Genomic DNA, 22,196 nt, shown 5'->3' on the forward strand with positions numbered 1-22,196 from the left:
TCAGAGTTTTTAAAAATGCTTGTTCCAGTGTCTTTAAAAGTATCTTTGAAGTGAGAAGCAAACGGGCTCCATTCTCACATTTGGGATACCAGTTTAATTCTGTAAAGAGGCAAATTGTTCCAGTCGTTACTTCCCTTTCGCTTCAGTTTTCATTGTTTCCCACCTTTTCTTTCGTTTCTCTTCATTTATAATAATACTGAATTCTCGCAAAGAATTGCGGTACTTGTCATTCTCGCTGCCAGAGTAAGATTCTGTAAATAACTTACATCTCGTTTATCATAGATAGCTGAAAAGCTTTATCAGTAGCTCGTTGTTTAATTTAGCTGGAAACTTCGTCTCGGTATGAAATGATTTACAAATCTCGTGAAGTGGCTTCCTTATTACAACTGACTCTGTTAGCAAGCCTTGTATCAACATCTACTGGAAATTCGTGGAGCCAAAATTCAATTCAACCGCGCAATTCAAGCACTGGAAGTTCAAGTGAAGGTAAGTATTTTTCTGATTGTTAAACAAAAGGGAAAGTAATGGTTCGATTGGGTACAGATTTGAAATTATCTTCTTACTACATGATGGCTCAATCCGGTATGAAGTGTTTACTCTAGCTTAACATGTGGTTTACTCCTTTTGTTTGCTGCTTTTAGGTCAATTAACACAGACTTGTAAACGCCGAAAGGCGTCAGTCCATTTGTCATCCTACTGAAACGTCTCTACAGTTAAACTTGTTGAACCTTCGACCAGTCAGAGATTTTAAATGTTTATGTAATATCTCCGTGAATTGACTGAGTTCAGTTGCTATTTTAAATTTTTCTTATATAGCCAGTGTTGTTTGCCACGCCGTGCTTTCATTTTTGCTAATTAGCGGCGTTAACTTTCAATAACTTTTGTATCTCAAAACATTTGCATAAAATTACCAATTTTTATGCAAATTGCTAAGTGACAAATACTTCAGGTAAAATAATCTTAATGAACTTAATTTTAAAAGAGAACATTTATTATAGAATTATTTTCCAAAGTTTTGCAGTAAAAGCGCCTTCGATGCGATAAACAAAGTGATGCGATAACTAAGTGATGTAATTATTTGACCGAAAAAAAAAAAGTGTTTTTGAACTCATAAGAATCTGTAAAAATTGTCAAATTTCAAGCAACAAATGGCATTTTCTGCTCGTCAGTTAAACAAAATGCAACCCAAATTGTCGAAAATGCGCTTTGCAGGATGAAAGAAAGCGTTTCTTTCCGCTTTAAATTAATAGCGTTTTCCCATATTATAATTTAGGGCATGCGCATAATTCAAAAATTGTTTCAACTTTTCGTGCCCAGTCCCGTTGTTATCATTTTCCCCTTTTTTGCTCGTGTATTAGCAATTGAGGGATGTTGATTGTGATGGAAAAATTGGCCCAAAAGGATCGGAAAAAATAAATTTGGAACAAACCCCCTGAAACTTTTTTGTGTACCACCAGAGTGCGAATTTGAGATTATATAACTTAGTTGAACATAAGGGCTGCAAGCCTTCAGAACTACCTGCAAGTCCTCGCCAAATTACGAAGTCGCATGTTTTCAACATCTAAGCCGTTTTTCTAGCATCTTCGTGGATTTTTCTTAACGCTCTTAGGGTTATTGGCCGCCCGAAAGTTGGGCAAAAGCAAACGGAATGGCTTGCGTGCATCTCGCGCTTCAGGAAACAACTGCTATTAACACCAGTATTTGTAGACCGGATAAAACTCTCGAAATTCTAGTAGCGACTGCAACAGTGGCAATTTTGTAATCTGCTTTAAAGGGAAAGAGAGAGAGATTATCTAAATACACTCTATTGTTGTTTTGAGCACTCAACCCTCATTTATGTGATATGATGACGAGGCGAGTACAATGAGAATGTGTACATACCTAATTAGCTGACCGCTAACAACAGCACATCTTTTCCTGGCCGGGAAAAGCCACGGAGAAGGCCGTCCGTAGAAACCGTGAAAAGCCTTCCCCCGATATACAACACACCAATAAATAACATTTATGAAGAATATAGACAGAGACAAACTGATATGCATGTAGCTAACTGAAGAGCGGCCCAGTCACAAGGTAATCAGAAGACGATATTTGCTCATTCAAGTTCAGTCTGGCTATGTCCTGCAGTACAACTGTCTTTTTGTCTGTCCCATTTCATACTTCTTTGATGTTTTCTTGTGATCACAAGGGATCATAAACGGTTGAAAAATAAAGTTATCTATTCTTCTTGCACTCTTTGGACAGCAGAAATGGTCGAATATAAACTCTCATCGTTGAGGAATTTTGATCACGCGATCGCGGGGTATTAGTTTCCATACGGATCGCATCAACAGTCGTTTGCGGACAGTAACATGGGATAGAACAAGCGTGGTTCTATTTTCTGCCATTGCCTGCTATCACGATCAACAACAACAACAACCTTATTTTCACATTTTCTTGATTTTCAAAGTTTTCAAATTGTTATATATTCGATACTTTACAGATAGAATATACATTTACATTTTACACTGAATTGATGTCATGATATTGAAGGAAATGCCTAGCAGCTAGAAAGCCGCAGGGTTTTCGATCGTATCAGCTAGCTAATTCTTTGTAAGTAGTTGCGGAAGTGCAAGACATCACAATGAAATCACATGAAACATATACACACACACACCTGAAAAAAAAAAGAACAACATAAAAACAACAACAACAACAAAAAATAAACAAACAAACAAAAAGAAGAAAAAACATAGATGGGTAGAAGAGAAACCAGTCACCATAATGTGTCGTAAGATCGTGGACGATCACAAGTGATCGCAGAAGTTTGTTTCCATATGATCCCAGAATTTTTGCGCGGCTATTTTCGCGATCTTCGGAGATCTTTTGCGATTTAGGGAAAGTTGTACTCATTGATTGCAGATTGCAGATTGTTTGCTTTTATGTTTTGGACCGTAGACCTTTTCAGATACGATATGCTGTAATTCTTTTTAACATGGTTTGGCCATGTACTTGTGAAGGAAAGTTTTGCTTTTCTGCTGATTCTCGGTTTGGTTTCTATCATGTCGCTGTCGTGTTAAGTTTTCTACGCAGTCCGATCAGCCTTGCAGAAATTTGTGACAGATAATAACAGTTTACAGACAGAGAAGATGGCTATAATTAGATCTGTAGGTAAACGGGACAGATCTGTTCCGAACTGTTATACAAAGTTTCATCAGAAGAATAGATAGATGTGAAAAAACCAAATAAATTAGTTTCTATTTGGCTAATTTTAGCTGCTAAGGTAAAATTTTTATGTAATTAACTAATCAATCCAGTATTACCGCTTATTTTGTTGATCTTTCTCGTAAGCGACCACCCGTCCCGTAAGCGACCACTTTGTCGTACACCAACGGTGGTCGCTAACGAGAGAGTTGACTTGTTTTCTAAGACATCTGATCATTTATAGCAATACAAATGTCCCACAATGCTCCCACAGTCGGATTCTTACTGCCCGGCTCAAGCCAAATTTTAAAAGAGAAAGAAAAATTTGTCGTCATTTGGTTACGTCCTCCTTCAAACGTAAAATTAGGAAATTTCACTTGGTAGTCCACGTAAAAGAAACGGCAAAAAATGTACCAAAAAGTGTGATGCAGGTGCAAAGTTATTGTTTTACTTACTTAATCTACTTTTTGTTTTATTTTGTTTTGCTTTTTTATGTTCTTGTTGCATCTTGAACTCCCTAATCAGTCCGTGTTTTGAGTGACGGGGGGGGGGGGGGGGGGGGGAGGTAGTTTTGTTTAACTATTTTGCTAAGCCCCCTCAGTTGTATTAGCCTTGCTACGGGCCTGGCAAGGTCTCATCGTTTCGTTTCGAGAAAGTAAAGAAGTTAAAGTTATTTGGGAAGTTATATAGCTCTTTGATAGCTTTTTATCCTTTTCTTGCTTAGGTAGAGATTTCACACATCCTTTCAGCCGTTTGATTGATCATTCTTGAACATGGGAAAACTTCCGATGCTTTTCGGCCGGCTCTCCTGTCCTTTGCACTCTTTTCCCTGAAACCTCAGACTTCCTTGACACGCAATTTAAACGTTTATGGAAAGATTCCGTCATGTTTTGACAGTTCACGCAATGAACTCGTCCTCGATCATCGCCGCAAGTCTATGACCCAAAACTTTGCTTTCTCAGTTATTTTGCGAATGAAGTGTTCCTTGTTGTTCGTTTTCCTCCTACATTTGCCCGGCGAGTGGAGCCCAAGAAAGAACGCCAGACTATAAAGCGGGCCGGGAGAGTCTGCATGACATACTTCTTTGTACGGTTTACTTTGGCAATTCAAGCCTCCAAATAACCTAATAGTGATTTACTGGAAATGATTGTATTTTCACTAGGTAAGACATGCCATCAGCTGAGAAACACAGGTTCCTTAACTGAGTCGCCCTGTAGAATTCCTTGTGAGAAGGATGACGATTGTGTGAATCACGGATGGCGCGTGTGCTGTCCAACTCTATCAGGAAGCAGCTGCAGAGGAGAATGTTTGATTACAGATTTTAATTTTGACAGAGCAACAAAAAGTAAGCCTACTTAATTACGGGTTTTAAAGTTACAACAAGTATTTTAGTAATAGGAAGGTCTTAGGTTCGACTCCTGATAGGAGCACTCGGACTTCCTTTTTCCAAGTATACCTGTGTCACTCACTGAATAATACATCATTCTCAAATAAAAGAGAATGGAATTTTCTTTACTCCTGAAACATTACTGAAGTCCGGCCCCGTCCACCCCAATTCCAAAAAAAAAAAAAAAAAAAGGAAATACACCTTTTTTTCTTCTGCTTTAACTTTCTGTCCTCACCGTAGGCCTTGTCAACACTAACCCTCATCAATTTTGTTCGGATTAGCTAGTAACATGGGCGAAGCCTTATCTTCTCTGCAGAACTTGAAACTTTCAAAGGGATCTGTGACCAGATCCACGGAGCCATCCTAAGTATTGGTTTTTGAGACTATTGTTAGAATAACAATAAGCTTTTATCAAGAAACAATATACTTAGGATAGATTGTAGCTTAGGAGGCATTCGTGAACCTAACCCCAGCTTTCTGTAGTCGAAAACGCTGGTTTCGAAACACCTCAATATTCCAGACGACTGCATATAAGAGACATGTCTTGAACTAAAGAAATGTGTTAGTCATCCTGGGGCCCATTTGACGAAATTCCCGATGACATACCCGGCCCGATAGGTATGTTTTTAAATGCTTTTCCACCGATTACAGGCATGGTACTTGGCCAATGTTTTCATAGAATTATAAAGATTTTGAAATTTAGCATTCAAAGCTAATAAAACTTGCCTTCTGTTAAGAAACCATTTATCAACTATGCAACTTTTCGGAAAAGGTAAGTTCTCGGGACCTTCGACAAACGGACCTCTGAAGCCTTAACTATACTGTAAACACATTATTTTTAAGATCCCTTCCTTAAGAGGTTCTTGGAAGTAATTCTGAATTCATGGAATATACTATCACCCCTCCCCCTGTCAGCCTTTAATTGGAAAATGATGTGTATACACTGAAACTCTCTACTGATTGCTATCCCCTCCCTTCCTACAATGGCTGTTTTCTTCTCCAGCCCAGGGTGTCATCGCACCAGTGGCTAGAAAATGTTACTCCAACTAAAAGAACGAGAAACAACCGTAACAAGAACCTCCCAAATTAATATTCATGGGACTGATCCGGCTTGTCCTACACCCTAGAGCAGAAGCAGACACTACTGGAGGAAAAACAGTCCACTTACTAATTTTGTGATTCTTTTCATTTCTCTCAAGCATGTATAGATGCTCACACCAGAAAAAAATACATTGTTGGTGAAACATTTATTAAAGAGGATAAGTGCTGTACATGCCTGGTTGGCAGAATAAACTGTGACACGTCCAAGCATTGTCGTCTAGGTAACTCTTCCTTGTTAATTAAGTAAAGGCGCAAGACGAAATTTCGATAATGAACCCAGTTTTGCCTTCGTATTGACTGCATTGTGACATACACCAGATTTGCTTGCAAAAAATCGATACAGCAATTTTTTAAAGAGTTAAGTAGTTTAAAATAAGCTGACGTTAAAAATTTGCAAATCGTAGACCTTCAACTGTATCATTACCAGAGCATGGAGTTCAATCATCTTATATATCTTCTAAGATTGCGTCTATCAAACTGATTAGGCCTAGATCGTTTCTAGAGTTGCCTGATTTTTCCGTTCTGTTTTTTTAATATCCCTTTATTCTTTGATCACGCCTCCTGAATAGCTGAAAAGTTACCTGCGGGTCCTCAAATTTTTTCCAATTAATGTAAATTGTTTTAGTGAATGAAGTTGTTGTTGTTGTTGCCGCTGTCGTAGTTTCTTCTGTTTCCTACATTAGAGAATCGAGTAGTAAAACGCCTTAAGCCCAAATTACTTTCATCAACTGTTAATCCAGGAGAAGTTTTGAACATGTGACTGGCCGTGATAGGATGTGTTCTCCTTGCGACAATAGATAACGGTGTCTTCAAAATATAATGCGCTGAGATGACTGACAGTTGTAGTGGTCTCACTGTTTATGTTAATTTCAGGTTGCAAGAAGAACTCCAGATATTACAAAGACGGTGAATCAATCCCTTCAAGATTCTGCCACAGTTGGTACGTTAACTTAAGTCTGTAAAGTGCAGGTGGGAGTTCTATCTAGAACCACCGTTAGATCAGGATATATGTTTCAGTTTGATCAAGAGAGGATATACCTCTCTTCGTTTGAAAGAATATTGGTTAATGGAGGTTTAATAACATCGTGTGACTTAGAAAAGGTCAAACTGAGTTTTATAAAGGTGTATCTTTTTGTAGGGCAGATCAGGTGCTCACTGGAGCAGCACTGCTCCATTGAAAAATGGTTGAAATTGTTGAAACTGTTATAAATGATGTAGAATTGAAACTTTGTAGCTCTACCATGAGGATTATTATCAATGCTGCTTAGGTTTTCCTGTTTTGAATATTTAATTGAACAGAATTCACCTTTTAATTTGAAAGCTTACGGCGCAAGATCTTTCTCCGTGGCCACCCCCTCACTTTAGAATGCGCTGCCATTTGATATCAGGAACAATTATTCAGTGCCCGTTTTTAAAAATAAACTTAAAACTTTTCTTGTTAAAAAAGCATTTCAATAACTTTTAAGTTAAATTTTTGTTAAGTTATTCTTGCAAAGCGCCTTTGAACTGCAAGGATACTGGCGCTATATAAATATTTTATTATTATTATTATTATTATTATTATTATTTTATTTTATTTTTTTTTAACAGCTCTTGTCGGAATGGTTCTGTTGTTTGCTCCTTCAATGCTACCTGCCTTCAGGGTGAGTCGATTGATGGCTGTCTATCACACATGTAGCTTCTTTGGTGGTCCTGTGTGTTTTGGGTGATTAAAGGGGATTATCGGCCTCGACTTCATAAGGCTCGGCAATGCTAAACTCTGATAATAGATCAGAGAATTTACTCTGCAGTGCAAGTTAGAGCGCTAAGTGAAGGAAATCTTACTGAGCGTTAGCCTTAGTACGAAAAAGAGATCGTACGAGGTAGAGAAAAAATCTTTGACCTCACTAGGTCTTAACGCTCAGTAGGATTTCGTTGGTCAGAGTTAATTCTCCGATCCATCATTTTTGCGTCCTTAGCGCTAGCGACAGTCGAGACAGAACGTTCATTTGTACCCTTCTTGTTAAACTCTTAAGTACCACATGACTGAAAAACAAATTCATTTGTTTAACGGTTCTTCATAATTGATTAAACACAAAAAGGTAGTTTTGTACGGAAAGATCACCCAAATCCATAAAAAATTAATACAAATATATGCCTGTCGGGCTCAGACAGTTCACGGGTCTTCACTGAGTTCCCCAAGCGGCCCTGGTCGACTGCGAAAGAGTGGGATGCTAAATTCGTATTTCGGATTTGTAGTCTGGGATGGTTTAAAAAGTGACTAACAACTTGTTTTATTGTTAGAGTAAATCAGTACAAGTTTCAAACAAATTAGTAACACATGTTTTTTTAATGCAGGAAAATGCGGTTATGAAGGCAAACTTTACGGAGAAGGAGATACGATAAGCCTACACGGAGGCTGCAAAGAATGGTACGATTGATAGAATGTTTTATGAGACCATTACAACAACCAGCCCCCTGAACACCCACTGAACACCTCCTCATTGTTAATGGGCAATCGTATTTTAACTTACATTCAGTGCAGTTCAGTGTGTAGATGTGACATTGTATACCGTGGATAATAAGGCAATTTTTCTACACGAATCTCTGACATATATCTGAGTAAGATTTAAGGAAATGCGATTCAGTGAACTGACCGTGATTGCGATCCACAATTCTGTGTCATCTGATCACTGATCTGAATTATTTTCAATATTATTTTTTTAATAATATATCAATATTCACGATATTTTACTCCAAAGACTTTCAGTAGAAAATGACTATATAATTTTACCCAATTTATTAGTAAAAAAATTATGAATACTCGGCTTCTTATGTTTGTATTTATTGATTCAAGCTCCTTATAGCCTTATTTCACGTAATGCATTATATAACACATATTGTCTCTAAATATATCTATATACCTAACTTAATGTTACTTGTAACCACTGCTCGCCTCGACTAGCTCTTGCTAACTGTGCAGTGCACATTTCTTGTAACAATTTATGTCAAAAACCAACAAACTGAAAGTTATTTAGATTCTTTAGTTTGCAGGCGTGATATAATCTGTTTTTAAACAGATTATATTAAAAACAGTACCTAAACTGTTGGTGCGATGTTGATTGTGATCTGCTTTATACTTTCAGTGTGTGCCGTTCTGGCACGTGGACCTGTATCACACTAACATGCAGTGCTGGTATGTGTATGATTACTGTAGATTTGCTGGGAGGGATACACCATAAATTTCGTATATGGGAGGGGGTCATCCAGATGTGGAAGCCTTAAACCTCAAGCCAAGATATGCCATTTCCCACAGGCTAATTTAATAAAATACAAAAAGCGTTTTCCCCAAAAAGAGTTACATCATTTTCTGACCGTGTCAGACCCGAAAAGAGCGTAAGTTGGGATTCCTGAGGTATTTGTTACTGAGTCTGCCCTCCGTTCGGTGTTGACTACTGTTTTCTCGAGTTCCCAAGTAAAAAAAAATGTTTGAAGTAGACAACAGCTAATATCCATGTGAAATACTAGATACTGAAAATGATTTCTACATACTGGAGGGGATCTTCCTTATCCTTTTATCTTTTTGTAGGACCTCCCCACAAAATGGTTAGTCATGCGTTTAATGTTACAACAATGAAAAAAAAAAAAATAAATAAATAAATAACTGTCCCCAAGCATCGGATGTTTGTTCAAATCACGTAAAAGGCTAATATACCACATCGTCAAAATTTTTTTGCAGCGTTAAAGGTACTCACTATATTCATGCGGAAATAGTAAACTCGAGCGAAAATGGGAACTTCGCGCCTGAATGGGAAAATCGATAGCACACATCTATTGCTGGCTCATCTGACTATTCCCCATCGAATAGAATGATAAGCTCCATTTTCTTAACCTACCAATTATTAACGTTTATTTTCATTTTCTATTGTAGCCAGATCCAAAGCAAACTTGTCACCACGCCGGGATCACAGAGCGCATGCCCACATTATCTTTCTTTCACTGGTGACCCCATGGATTCATTTCACTTGTAAACTCATTTGAAGGCTATTTTTTATGAAACTAACTCGGTAAAAAAATAAGTAACTTGACTGATCCCATCAAGCCTCGAGCAAAGATAGCTTTTATAATTTTAATATCTATATTAACGCTGTTCATGCAGCTTTAATAACAGACACGTGAGAAGCTAAACAAAACCGAGTGTTTTTTCCGCGCTAAAATTGACGTATAACAGAACTCGTTAGATGTTTTGGGGCTGCTGAGCCGATGAGCGCTTTAGATGCCAACATGTCATTGTCTTGTATGTCGTAGTTCTTTGAACACGCTTGTAAATCGTATTAATATAAGCAGTTTTTGAATTTACTTATTTTGCTGTGTAAATAATGGAATGAGTAAGCATCAATAATAAAAAGAAGGATATTATGGTGGTATTTTAAACTAATTTTCTGTTGGCCATAATTGTCTTTCCATTGGTTTTTGCTGGATATTTTGAGAGATATGGTTGGATAAAAACGATCGTGCAAAGTTCTGTAGGCAATCAGGTTGTAAGCACTTTATCTATTAGCATTCGGCCAGAACAACTAAACGCAACTTTCCGTCATGCGCTTTACTATGCTTACTACTGACTGTAGTTTGATAATCTCTGAGTCAAGATTTAGCTATAATCTGAATTTTATGGTGTCACTCTTTCTCGCCGGGGAGGAAAATTCGTTTCTTATTCAACACATTGTAACACTGCCCAAATATGGTCATGGTGCACTGAATATTCATCGTCCGTATTCAACAGATATCCTGCGTTATAATCCATCAAATATTTTCGCTAGCGCACGATTGGTCTAAACGCCTCACGTGACCGAATATACCCCAGCTAAAACTGGGGAATATCCAATGATATTGCCCAAGTGATATTCCCCAATTTCAAAAACTTCAAGGCGCGTATTGTTTACAATTAAAATTAATGTCAAGATGGGGGAACGGTTTGCTTTTGTGACAGAAAGAGAGAAAAACCTGCTGGTCGATAAGGCAGTATTAGAAAACAACATACGCTCTAAACGTTTTTGACGGTAAACTGTTCTTAAACGAAATGTTTAAATACTCAAGCTCGTTACTACATGTTGCGAAAAATATTTGAAGGATAATAACCACAATAGCCTCCATTTGGCTTTAAAAATATGCTCAGATATTTGTCCTTGGAAATTATCTGCTCCTCAAAGCTCACAGTTTTCCTCGAGCTTCGCTCTCAGATAACTGTTCGCTTCTCGGAACAGATAATGTCCGCGGACAAATATCTGAGCATATTTTCGCGCCAAATGGAGGCTATTGTTTATATATACGTAATTTCGTGTGTCGTCTTCAGGTTTTCTGCAATAAAAGTGTGTTTTGTTATCAAATGAATGTGTTGAATAGAAAACAATAATTTTCCTGCTCATTCTTGCAGAACAGTCTGATTTTAGCCATCTCGCGCCGGCCGCCTCGTCAGCTAAGTATCAGGCGATATTCGCGCGGTTTCGCAGGATAATTGTTAAATTAAATATGCACAATGGAATTAATGTGATGGAATATTCTTTTACGCCTGGTGAATAAATGAGAATGATATATTATTCAGGTAATGACACAGGCATACTCGGAAAAAGAAAATCCGAGTGCTCCGATCAGGAGTCGAACCTAAGACCATCCGATTACTAGTTCGGATGTTCTACCAGCTAAAAGAGACTCGTGTGAGCTAAGACCATTAAACTAGGTTCATGGGACAAACATCATGCCTACTGCTAAATAGTTAAATAGTACGGGAAGCTACGCCCGGAGGCTCAATCCCCCGGCACCCTTCAAAAACGAACTGTTACCGAGATGGCATCGCTTTCACGTGTTAAATAAAACAAAATATTGTACCTCCTTCTTAAACCTCAAAAGTAAGCCATACTTCGCTGTTATTGGTGGCAAGCGTAATGCGTAATTTCTCTCTGCAATGGTTTACTACACTTTCTAATACTTGGTTTTAATTTCCACCTTTTGGCTCACAGTCTATTTTTGCGACCCTTTAAAGTACTAAAACTTTAAAATTTGCCAGTTTGCGCCAGAAATAAACTGCAAGGAGCACGCAACATCATCTCTGTAGGGCAGCAATCGGATTAAAGGGCAATGAAACGCGGTAAGTCTCGAGTTCCGCTCATTACCTGACGGCCGGGCCAAGCTAATGAGTGCTCACAAGGACGAAACAGCTGTCTGTAGCTGCCACTCCTCCAAAAATATGGCTGTGCGCATGCGTAAGGTACTGGACACATGACGGTGGCTCAGTCTTGCATTGTATAAGGAAACTCTTTCTAGCAGAACTTCTCCGCGTAACCTGCTATATGGAGTGGCCCCAGATCTTTCGCTGATTTATAATACAATTATATTTCTAATGTGATCTACGGTTTTAGTCTTATAATTTTTAAATTATATTTTCATCTTTATTGCTTTTGTATGATATTGCTTGAATTTTGCACTCTCTAAACATGTATTAAATTGAGCGTCTATTTTTGTTTCTATTTTCTGCTGGTACTGAATCGAATTAATTCAGTCTAACCGTTTTTTTCCATTCTCATAATAAATAAAAAATGTCATTACTTTAGAATGTTTTTCTTCAACTTAACTTTGAAGTTCGACGGGGGCGAGGACGTATTTCTAAAGTGTGTCATAACTGTGTAGCCAATCAAATTGCTTGTTTAGCAATCGGCATCTGGGTACGATTATTACCAATTGCCATTCAGCTTCATAAGTGATGTCCATACGATGGTAAATATTGGAGACCTCCTGTCCTTCTTCTTAGAAATGAAATTCTTTATATGCTCTCTACTCAGTCTCTTTTTTGTAACGATATAAATGCTTGAAAACAATGCAGTGGAGTGGTCCCCAGGAGTTTTTTAATCGTGGTGATTTCCTACGATTTTACGAATCGATTCATTGCGCAAGTTATCGCATTAAATAAAGGTGTCTATCAATGTTTCCCTTCCTGGAACTCGTCAGTTCATTTGCATTTGATAATTCTGTGAGATTAAGTATGGAGCCCATGCACGTTGGATTGGGAATGAACACATGATGTTATTCCATGAATCATCTTTTCTTTGCGGACTCGCTGTACTGGCCCCGTAACTCCAGGATCGCTGTCAACAGTTTGGCGTATTCGCGGCCGCATTGTTTGTGTATCGCTTCATCAAGTTGTTTTGAATACCACCGTAAAAATAATTTCTTGATGTAATAAAGGTCGATCTGCAAGAAAAGAAAACGTTTATGTGAGTTCGATGGTTCTTTTTTTTTTTTTTATCAAAGCCCTTACTCTTAATTTGCTTTGAATATGATGAAAAAAATAAGTTCTCTCCAACAAATCAATGAAAGGCAAGGATATCGATAAAAGTTTAAAATTGCAACATAGAAATTGCCTCTTGGAATGCTACTTTTAACAGTGTAATTTGAGCTTAGCAAAATAACCAGACCAACAGATTTAATTTGTTTAACTAGGGGTGTTATTCAAAAGATGACTATTGCTTAGTCCATACTTTTTTCTTTTTTTTTTTTTTAAAAAAAAGGACATTTGTATACTATCTGTATTTATGAAGACTAGAACTGCTCGAAAATTTTGCTCGTATCCCACTCAAATTAAAGGCCAGAAGCCATTTGTATAGGTAGTGCATTATTTGGCTTTTGACGAGTTTTGCCTAAAGACGATAACCAATGGCTGGCTTTGGTCTTTGCAGTGTTTAAAAACAAGCGCGCATGTTTAGCTGATATACTTTTGATTAATTATTACCAGTCCTCACTAAAAGGTGTCATTTGACATTATCCCGCGCAGACATTTCCTGCCAGTCTATCTGCCAAGACAAGTCTACCAGACTACTATTACGGCCTTAAGAGAACCTCTATAAGGATAGTAAGATTTGAAACTTTTTGGTCAGTATTAACTAGAGCACTACACTGCGTTACCTCTGATCTGGAGACCATAATTCTTAGAATCTGTGCTTCATTTGCGTCCTTGATTTTCTTTGCGAAATACAGGGGAGGGTTCTCAATATGCAGGACTGAAAGAAAAGTACAGATCAAGAAATGTCAATTTATGATAACTCTTACAACACGGCACGCGTAAATATAAGGCAGCTTTGAATTAATTCGCATCTTTTAGTAAAATCAATTAACTCATGTCAAGGCCACATCTAAACAGAGACTTGATTTTTGGTCAGTATGCTCAATTCTGATTGGATACTGAAGTTAACCTCCATACACGAAAGTGCACAAATTGTTTAACCTAGAGACTTTGGCGCGTTACTCTAAAACCCCTGTAAGAGGAAATAGCGATGGGGTCACTTGTACGAACACCCGGATGTACGAACATCCGGAGAGACGTTACAACGTTAGAAAGGAAAAATAACGTTTTAAAAGGGACTACTTTTGTGTGTTGTCTTCATATTGCTGTCTACGCAGAGAGCTGGCTTACTGTGAATAGGAGCATTCCCTCTCATCCCTGTCAGATTGGAGGATCGCCGGTTTTGTCAGGATTAGTTAACTGGTAGTAACATTTTTCGGTTGAAATCATGTTTGAAACTTCACTAAGGGATATTAGCTGAAGGCTTCGGGCAGACGCAATCAAACGTTTACTAGAATGGTGGCATAATTAAGGAAAGATTTACGAAAAGACAACACTGATGTCTTATTTTCAATAAAAAAAAGTAAGGCTAATCGAATTTTCTGCAAACTTACCACAATCTTTCAAGGTTTCTTTTGCATATGTTGATAACGTTGAGGAATTTTCTTCGATAAACTGGTTAACATTTACTCGGTATAGTTGAAGGAAAGCAGCGAAAGTTTCCTTGAGTTGATTCCTGCTAACTGGCTCACAAAGAAGAGGCAGAATGTCTCCATCATCGTAGAGTAACATGGCTCTTTCTTTTGCCGCCGTTTTGTCGGCTCTTTTGTTGGCGAATGGTCGATCAGCATTGAGCAGAGAAAATAAAATCTGGCTGAGGTCCTTGTCAGGTATCTTGAGTAATTCATCTTCAATCGTCTTGCTGTAGTCTGCAACGAATAATAGAATGATGCTGTAAGGTTGTGTCTAGAGCAAAAAGCCCGTCAGATATGTGGTAACATTAATGCAGTTAAAGTAAACCCCAAACACCACAGAAAATTGATATTAAATTGTTGGAAATTAAGTCTGTCAATCCGAATTTTGTTTTACTCAGTGGTAAGAAATTTTAATCTGCCAACAAGCTGGATATGGATGTCAGTTGCTTTCGCTTTTAAACTTCCCTGGTGTGGACCTTTCGGATTTTATGACGTCATGTGGCTGCTGCTGTCGTCAGCAAGACGATATATTACCCCAATCATGTTCGTTCACTTATTTCTCTTTGCACTTAGCTTTAGATATAATTTGCTCTCCCAGATGGCCAAGATTGTTGGACTAAGGTCATGAATTCCAGTCCTATCGAGCTTGAAGTTTTTCAGGCTTCATTCTTTGCGACTGCTGTACTTACTAATTAGGTACGGCAAAATCATCAGCTATGGCAGAGTTTGCGGAATATTGCAACGTTGAAGCGTCTTGGATATACGCCATACCTTTTATGCGCCGAAATTGCTCGTAACTTGCGCGCACAAGAATGGTTCGACGAATTTGGTTCGCATAGAATAAGCCGTCACTCCAAGGTTGCTCCAGAGTCGAATTTGATCGAATTACGTATGCTATCTGAGTCAGCTTGCCCTGCCAAACTGTTGAACTTTTTGAACTGCATTAGATACAACACATAAGAGGTCAAACATGCTACTCACCAGCGAGATATTGTTCCTCTATGTCCAGTAAGTTGGCGCTTCTATGTATGTTCGATATTATTATAGTTACAATCGTGTCGTAATCCTGGACTTCAAATGCCTTATTTAATGACTGGACATCATAAGTGACCGGTGAGCACAGTAAGGCCGATACCACATCTTTGGTCGCTCCACTGAGTTCTGACTCAAGTACAGTTGTCAAGTCCTGTTGTAAGAGAAAACAGTTTTGCACGTCAGGGAACAATTGTTTGGACAAAGTAGTTATTTCTATATTCTTATAAGTTTTAAGGGTATGGTTAGACTTATTTTTGGCTTCTACTGCTAAAGCCTTCTTCTCCGCAATGCTGCCAGTAGAAATACATTCATCACCAACAATTGGCATTTGCCCCAGTTGAAATGGAAAAGGTGTCTACATTGAAAACGTTTTTCCGTTAGTACGTTTTTTAAGGACCCAAGTCATCCCTGCGAAGCCTATAGACCCAAGTCAACTTGAAGGCAGTGGAGGCGCGGTGGTGTAGTGGTTAGAGAGTTGAACTTTCGATCGGACGGTCGAAGGACCTAAGGGTTGTTGGTTCGAGGCCAGGTTGGTCTCTTTTTCGCTGTGCTGTTTCCTTACACAAGAAACTTTGCTCCATATTGTCTCTCTTCACCCAGGCGTTTAAATGGTTACCGGGGACATACTGCTGGAGGTAACCCCGCGATGGACTAGCATCCCATCCAGGGCGGAGTAGCAATACTCCTAGTTGCTTCACGCTACAGAAACCGGGCTAAGCTCCGGCCGTGTGGGCCACTTAGGCTCTTGAGCGACTTTACTTTACCAACTTGAAGGCCCAAACGAAGACTATGCTTGTTTCTCACTTACACTTGCAGATGTTTCGAAAGAAACCCAAATTGTGGAATTTCAGATAAATTTTTTTTTACAATGGCAAATGAAAAAATGCGCTCCCCTTAAAACAATACAACTTTTATTGAAACAAATTCAAAACTGCTTTTGTGATTACAATACAGTAATCAAGATTACAAAAACGTTACGACGCCCCTCGCTTAAAACGCCTATCGCTGTTTTTTTTTTAACAATGTTTGTATCCTTTGTTTCCCAATGTTTGTTTACTGCTGTTTTCTTATATTGTAGTTATCATGCTGTCCTTTGTGTCGTGTGCTAATCAAGATTTAAAAAAAAAAAAAAAAAAAAATCACGTCGGAAGGATGCTTGAGCTTTACAAACCTTTAGAATTGATCTCAATGTGATTCTGTTTTCCGATCAACTCTTCACAAGCTGCAGACACATGAGACAAATGTACTCTACGCGTATCCGTTTCTTCTCACCTCATTGAACTGCTCTTTGTAGACCTTTAAGAGTTTCTTTCTCTGCTTGTTGGTAAATCTGGCCAGTATCCTAACAATGTCGACATCATCCCGGGCCACACCCTTAACCGCATCATGTAGCCGGTCAGCTTCCTTGTCCCACTGAGGAATTTGAGTTCTGATAGGACCGAAGCCACCCTAGCATAGAGAGACATTTATCAACGTTAATAAATGTTATTTTAAACAAGTTATATGGGTCACTTTGAAAAGCTGTTTTACTAAATACGAATCATAGGTCCCGTATACGTACATAATATTAAAGGTTTGTCCCATGAAGCTTGTTTAATGGCCTTAGCTCCCACGAGTCTCCTGTGGCTCAGTGGTAGAGCATCCGAACTAGTAATCGGAAAGTCTTAGGTTCGACTCCTGATAGGAGCACTCGGACTGATTTCTTTTTCTGAGTATGCCTGTGTCACTTACTATCTTTTGGTACTTAAACGCTGCTGGGTTTTATATACATTCGTATTTTGAGGCCTCGATAAATTCGCTTATTAATCATAGACGCGTTTTAACTTTTCATTTAATTGGATTTAGCTTTTGACAGCTTCACATTCATAGTAATTTGCATTTAGCTCTATTTAGCTTTGAAAGACTATTGTTATAATGATTAGCGTTTTTGTGTTTGTGATATTTACAAGATTATACGCATACATCCAAAAGTAGTATTCCCAAATAACAACTTAAGTAGTTAAGCCGATCAATCAAGTCCACTAATCATTGAAGTCAAGTCAGTATTGACTTTCCTATCAGGCATAAAAAGTGACTTCCGGATGATGGCTTGTTTTAGTGTACCACAAATGACAACCTTTGCCGCATTTACGTATCACTGCTTTTGTTGATCACGTTTTACTAACTGAACATCATTTTGCTGACCTGTTTTTTCCAGCTTGTTGGCACATTGTATGTGATCAAGAAATAGTACCCTAGAGACTCCTTCAAACCCTTTTTTCGAACGATAAAGAATGCACTCTTAAAAGCCAGAGTAATTGAGTTGCGCTATCATCAAAGGACTTTATCTATTGTTGTAAGTGCTTGTCACTTCACCGTTGCTTCTAGCGAAATTATTGTATTTTTTGTCAACAGAGGAATGCTAAACTTTTATTGAATTTCACTGATTTCTTCGTAAATAATAATTCCTTGATTAAATTTTGTGGGTCCCTATTACAGTCTTAAAACACAAATTTCTGTCGAAACCAAAGTGTACTGCTGTTCACGGTCAAAGGTTTCGGTATCCGAGAAATTAAAGTAACCTCGACATCTTTTTCGCTAGCAAGTGTCCCGTTCGAGTCTTATATCCCCAAACGCTTTCCCCCTGCAGTTAGCCTAGATATCGAAGAGTTGATTGAGTACGCTTTTCCGTTCGACAGGAGCGGAAAAACCTTCCGTTACACATACGCAGTTCGATATTTGTATCATGTAATTTAAATAAGGTAAGTCAAAGATTGTCGTATGGCATAAACGGACTGACAAACTCGAGCATATTCACCGGCTAGCACCTTAATTGTACTCAGCAATTCAGAGGCGTTTGATACAGTATAATGTACAAATCGAAGAATTGAATCCGCTCTCTGGTCTAATTATTGTGTATTACTTCTTCTTTTGTGGTTAGTGGCTGGTTCAATTGCGACTGATTTTTGCCGGTTTTGGGGGGACTTAAATTCCATTTGACTGAACTGGCAATAAAGTTTTGATATGTTCCGTTGAATACGGAAGAGATTGGATCTCATAAGACTGTGCTGGCAGCCCATCGATGGCCCACGCTTTTGAAGATCAAAAGATTTCACGGAACAATGATTTGAGTGACCAAACACTTTGATATCAGCGTTAATTATACATTGTGGTCAACATAAATGTTACATTGCGAATGAGAGCAATTGGTTTCGTTACCATGAAATCTCAATCGCGAGAAGATGACACATTTGATAGTCTAACTAGGCGAAAAACATGGGTAACCATGAAATGAAATAAGGCAACTGAAAAGCAGATCATTCTGTCGTATGTTCAGGAATTAAGTTATCTTAAAATTCACAATGCAGGCCTTTTAACGCTAAATGGTGAACGAAAGTTTAAGTACAGTTTTGCATGACGGAAGCTTTCCCTCGGAGACTGTTATCTGTTCCGAGACTATTACTTACGTTCAGCCTGGTTTTTGCCTCGTGAGACACCGTACAACCCATGTGGCTGTTTCCTAAACCCGCTACACTACGCAGCGTTGATGGATACTTTGGCTGTTGTGCCTTGCTGTTAGTTTACAGCCCTTATCAGTCAACCTTGCCTCATTAGTATCACGTGAGGCGTGAGGCGTGACCCAGTCAAATGACGAATTCGTATTCGCTGATATTTTCAAAGAGGGGTTCATTTGCGTCATTTAGTGCCGTCATTTTGGTCATTATATGGTCTCCCAAAATGCAAAAATCGATGGCTTTGCGTCATCTCCGTTTTTGGTCTAAAAATACCCTCGAGCTGTTGTTTCCAATCAATCCAATTCTTCTTAAAACGGCGAAGAGAACTACATGGACAAATCTGTTTCTAGCTAAAAAGAACAAAAGAAGCCGGTAAAAATTGATAAGAAAGCGAAGTTTCCTCGCACTAGCTTAATACAGATGGATCATGCATGAGTTCGATCATGCATTTGATGAAGGTTACTGAAGTGGGGTCTAATCAGCCCCTAAACATGCAGTTACGACTCACCGAATATCGAACTGAAATTGTTCCTTTGTCACCGAGTATAGACTTGTCGCGGGGAATTTTTCAGGATGCTTTAGGGGAAGCGGAAGGTCTCGTTTTTCACGCTTTGGGACTTTCTTTAGCGGAAAATTGGACGAGGGAATTTGCGAACATTTAGCTAATATACTGAGAAATAAAGCTGCATTTTAATTCGGAGATTTTTGTGTCCTTTCTAAATATAGATCTCTAATACCCTAAAGGCAAGCCTTAAGCTATGGAATAATATGTCACCGCTTTTGAGTTTTGAGACCAAGGATGAAGTTTTTAAATTTGACAATTCAAATGAAAACTATTGAGCTGTATTTTTCCGTGGTTTCTTAATTTTTCGCAAAACGAATTAAGAAATTTGTAAAGAAATACTTGGGGAACCTAAGCAACGACGACAGCCGAACGGCAACGAAAATGTCATTGGAAAATATAACTTCACCTTACTTCTACTACTTCGCGATTATTACAATTTGTTCAACTTGTACAATGCGAACGAAGTATCCGGGAACTAAATTGATAGGAACGGCGTTCGAGCAAGGAAGGAGAATGAAAAATTCACCGTCGTGTGCTCAGGCTTTCCACAAAACCTTGAATTTGGTCATTTTACGTTGTTGTTTTGCTGATGACGGCAAATAAATGTACAAAAACATTTAACGCACGTGCAGAGAGATTGTTTACTTCATTAAACTTTATTATTGTTTTGTAGCGTTCTCGTTCCTTTTCGTCGCCATCGCCGTTGCTTGTTCCCTACCAGTATCTGTTAAAAAATAACCTAATTGATTTGGGTAAAAAGTGTCTGGAGGCAATAGCTACCATGACATCAATATCTACGCGAAAAAAACATTTGATGTTTTAGTCTACTTCAGTAAACGTTATTGTTCTAAACACAATTTAAATATTCATTCGACGGAGACTCCGCCAAAAATACAAAAAGCTCTAAACAATGACTTGATCCGGAGTGACAATAGAAATCTAGGAGCGGCCGTTATGCTTGATGATTTTTCCGTAAAAGTGTGCTTTGCAAGGTTTCCATAGCTGTTCGGAATTTTAATAATAATTCCCACTGATTTCTATCGAGCTAAGATAGACTGAAAGTTCCTGGAAACAGTTTTTCAAAAATATACGACATCAACAAATAAACAGGACACGATGTAAATCGTAACCTCTCGTGAATTTGCATCAGTGTTGGAAAAAAAAAAAACATTCTGCCAGCGGCACCAATGTCTTGAGAGTTCTTTTAAAAAATACATGCGTATTTTGAAACTATACAAGATCTAATTGAATGTGGTCTTAGATTATTAGGGATGTTTCAGCACACAATATACGAAGTTATTTTGTAAAATAAATACTTTCATGATATTATTAAGGACTTTCAGTTTGAGGTTTCTCTGTAATGTTTTTCTAGAAAGTTTTGCGAACTTTTTGAATGTTTATTAAAGAATTCGAATGAACTGAAAATAAAATAAAAAAAACCAGAAGTTTAAACTGAGAAACAATGTATTAAAATCGTGATAATCTGCCGTACAGCTTGTGTACAAGACAAACATGTTTTTGTTTAAAAGAAATGAATTATAGATAAGATGCAATATGGAAAATTAAAAGAAGCTTGAATATCATAACGCGATCAAGAGTTGACAAACATCTTTCGAAAAAGAAGTTTCTTCTCTAATAAATACTACTATTATTCATTGCCAAAAAAGTAATATTAGTAAATGTATCAATCTTTAAGTAAGGACTGACAACCGATCAATGTTTATAGTGGTCCTCATCGCTGTGATGACATAAATTCGAAACAACTCTAATTTTCTTTGGTTTAACGAAAGCTGATAAATCATGCGTGTGTCCGACTGAATTTTAATTATCTTCTTCTTTTCCCGGTAGAATCAGCATTCTTGACAGATTATCAGTTTTATATAGACGCGGACATGTCCAGTCAAGGCTTTAGGAAACAGAATTAAAGATCGCACTGATTTAAAGCTGTGGTTCAATTATTTCACTATCGGTGGTAACTATTTCAAATCTAGTAATTCAAATAGCACCAGGCATGCAAGGCGTTGCTATGAACTAGTTTGAGGTCGCCTTAGAAATGCAAACAAAAACTATAAATCTTTCAGGAGATTTGGTTTTATTTGAATGGCATTTTTTGGTAGAAAGCACGATTTGTTGTGTCAATTCAGTGTAAACTTAAGCGTTTTTTTGACATCACTTTTGGTGACTACATAAAGAAAGTATTTCAGACATGTGCAGTGAACCTTGTTACGACAACCTCTGTACAAACATATTCAATTCCTTAGAGTGTTAGTTCATCTTTGTATGAAACAAACAATACTTACCTCTAGCTCGGATTTGTATTTCGTGGACGCTGTACAACCCATTTTCGGACGGCACTACTTTCTGCACCAACCACATGGATTAGCAGTTGCGATGCAACTGACCGTGAGCTGTGTTCCCACTTTATAAATAATTCCCACCGTGACACGCGAGGCGTGACTCCTCGTGACCAAGTAATTTTAACAAGCACTTCAAAACGCATGCAAGTTTTTTTTTACGTCATTTAGTGTCCTTAACACGGGTTTCAATGTCAAGTTACCTAGAGGGTACAATTAGTTACACTCTCTCTCTATGGGTCCTTTAGGCTTCGATTTCGTTGCCTCGTGTTTGTAAATCGTCCATTTTTTTT

At 38.1% G+C, this 22,196-nt stretch overlaps 2 protein-coding genes across 2 annotated transcripts; one reads left to right on the top strand and one right to left on the bottom strand.

The window, feature by feature from the left end:
• Nucleotides 1-296: 296 nt before the first annotated feature.
• On the top strand, nucleotides 297-9,959 carry LOC146489524 (uncharacterized). Its single transcript, XM_085109204.1, has 8 exons — nucleotides 297-486; nucleotides 4,343-4,525; nucleotides 5,767-5,889; nucleotides 6,542-6,608; nucleotides 7,259-7,311; nucleotides 8,006-8,078; nucleotides 8,794-8,843; nucleotides 9,579-9,959. Exons 1-8 carry the CDS (start codon nucleotides 348-350, stop codon nucleotides 9,686-9,688), a joined length of 798 nt encoding a protein of 265 aa, XP_084965330.1. The 5' UTR covers nucleotides 297-347; the 3' UTR covers nucleotides 9,689-9,959.
• Nucleotides 9,960-10,995: 1,036 nt separating this feature from the next.
• LOC146489525 (annexin A13-like) lies at nucleotides 10,996-19,050 on the bottom strand. The gene is made up of 6 exons (XM_085109193.1): nucleotides 18,937-19,050; nucleotides 16,763-16,939; nucleotides 15,437-15,641; nucleotides 14,375-14,689; nucleotides 13,604-13,698; nucleotides 10,996-12,892 (listed from the first exon to the last, which is right to left on the bottom strand). Exons 1-6 carry the CDS (start codon nucleotides 18,976-18,978, stop codon nucleotides 12,737-12,739), a joined length of 990 nt encoding a protein of 329 aa, XP_084965319.1. The 5' UTR covers nucleotides 18,979-19,050; the 3' UTR covers nucleotides 10,996-12,736.
• Nucleotides 19,051-22,196: the final 3,146 nt, after the last annotated feature.

The sequence above is a fragment of the Pavona decussata genome, unplaced genomic scaffold, assembly GCF_977016875.1.
Source record: "Pavona decussata unplaced genomic scaffold, jaPavDecu1.1 SCAFFOLD_6, whole genome shotgun sequence".
NCBI lineage: Eukaryota > Metazoa > Cnidaria > Anthozoa > Scleractinia > Agariciidae > Pavona > Pavona decussata.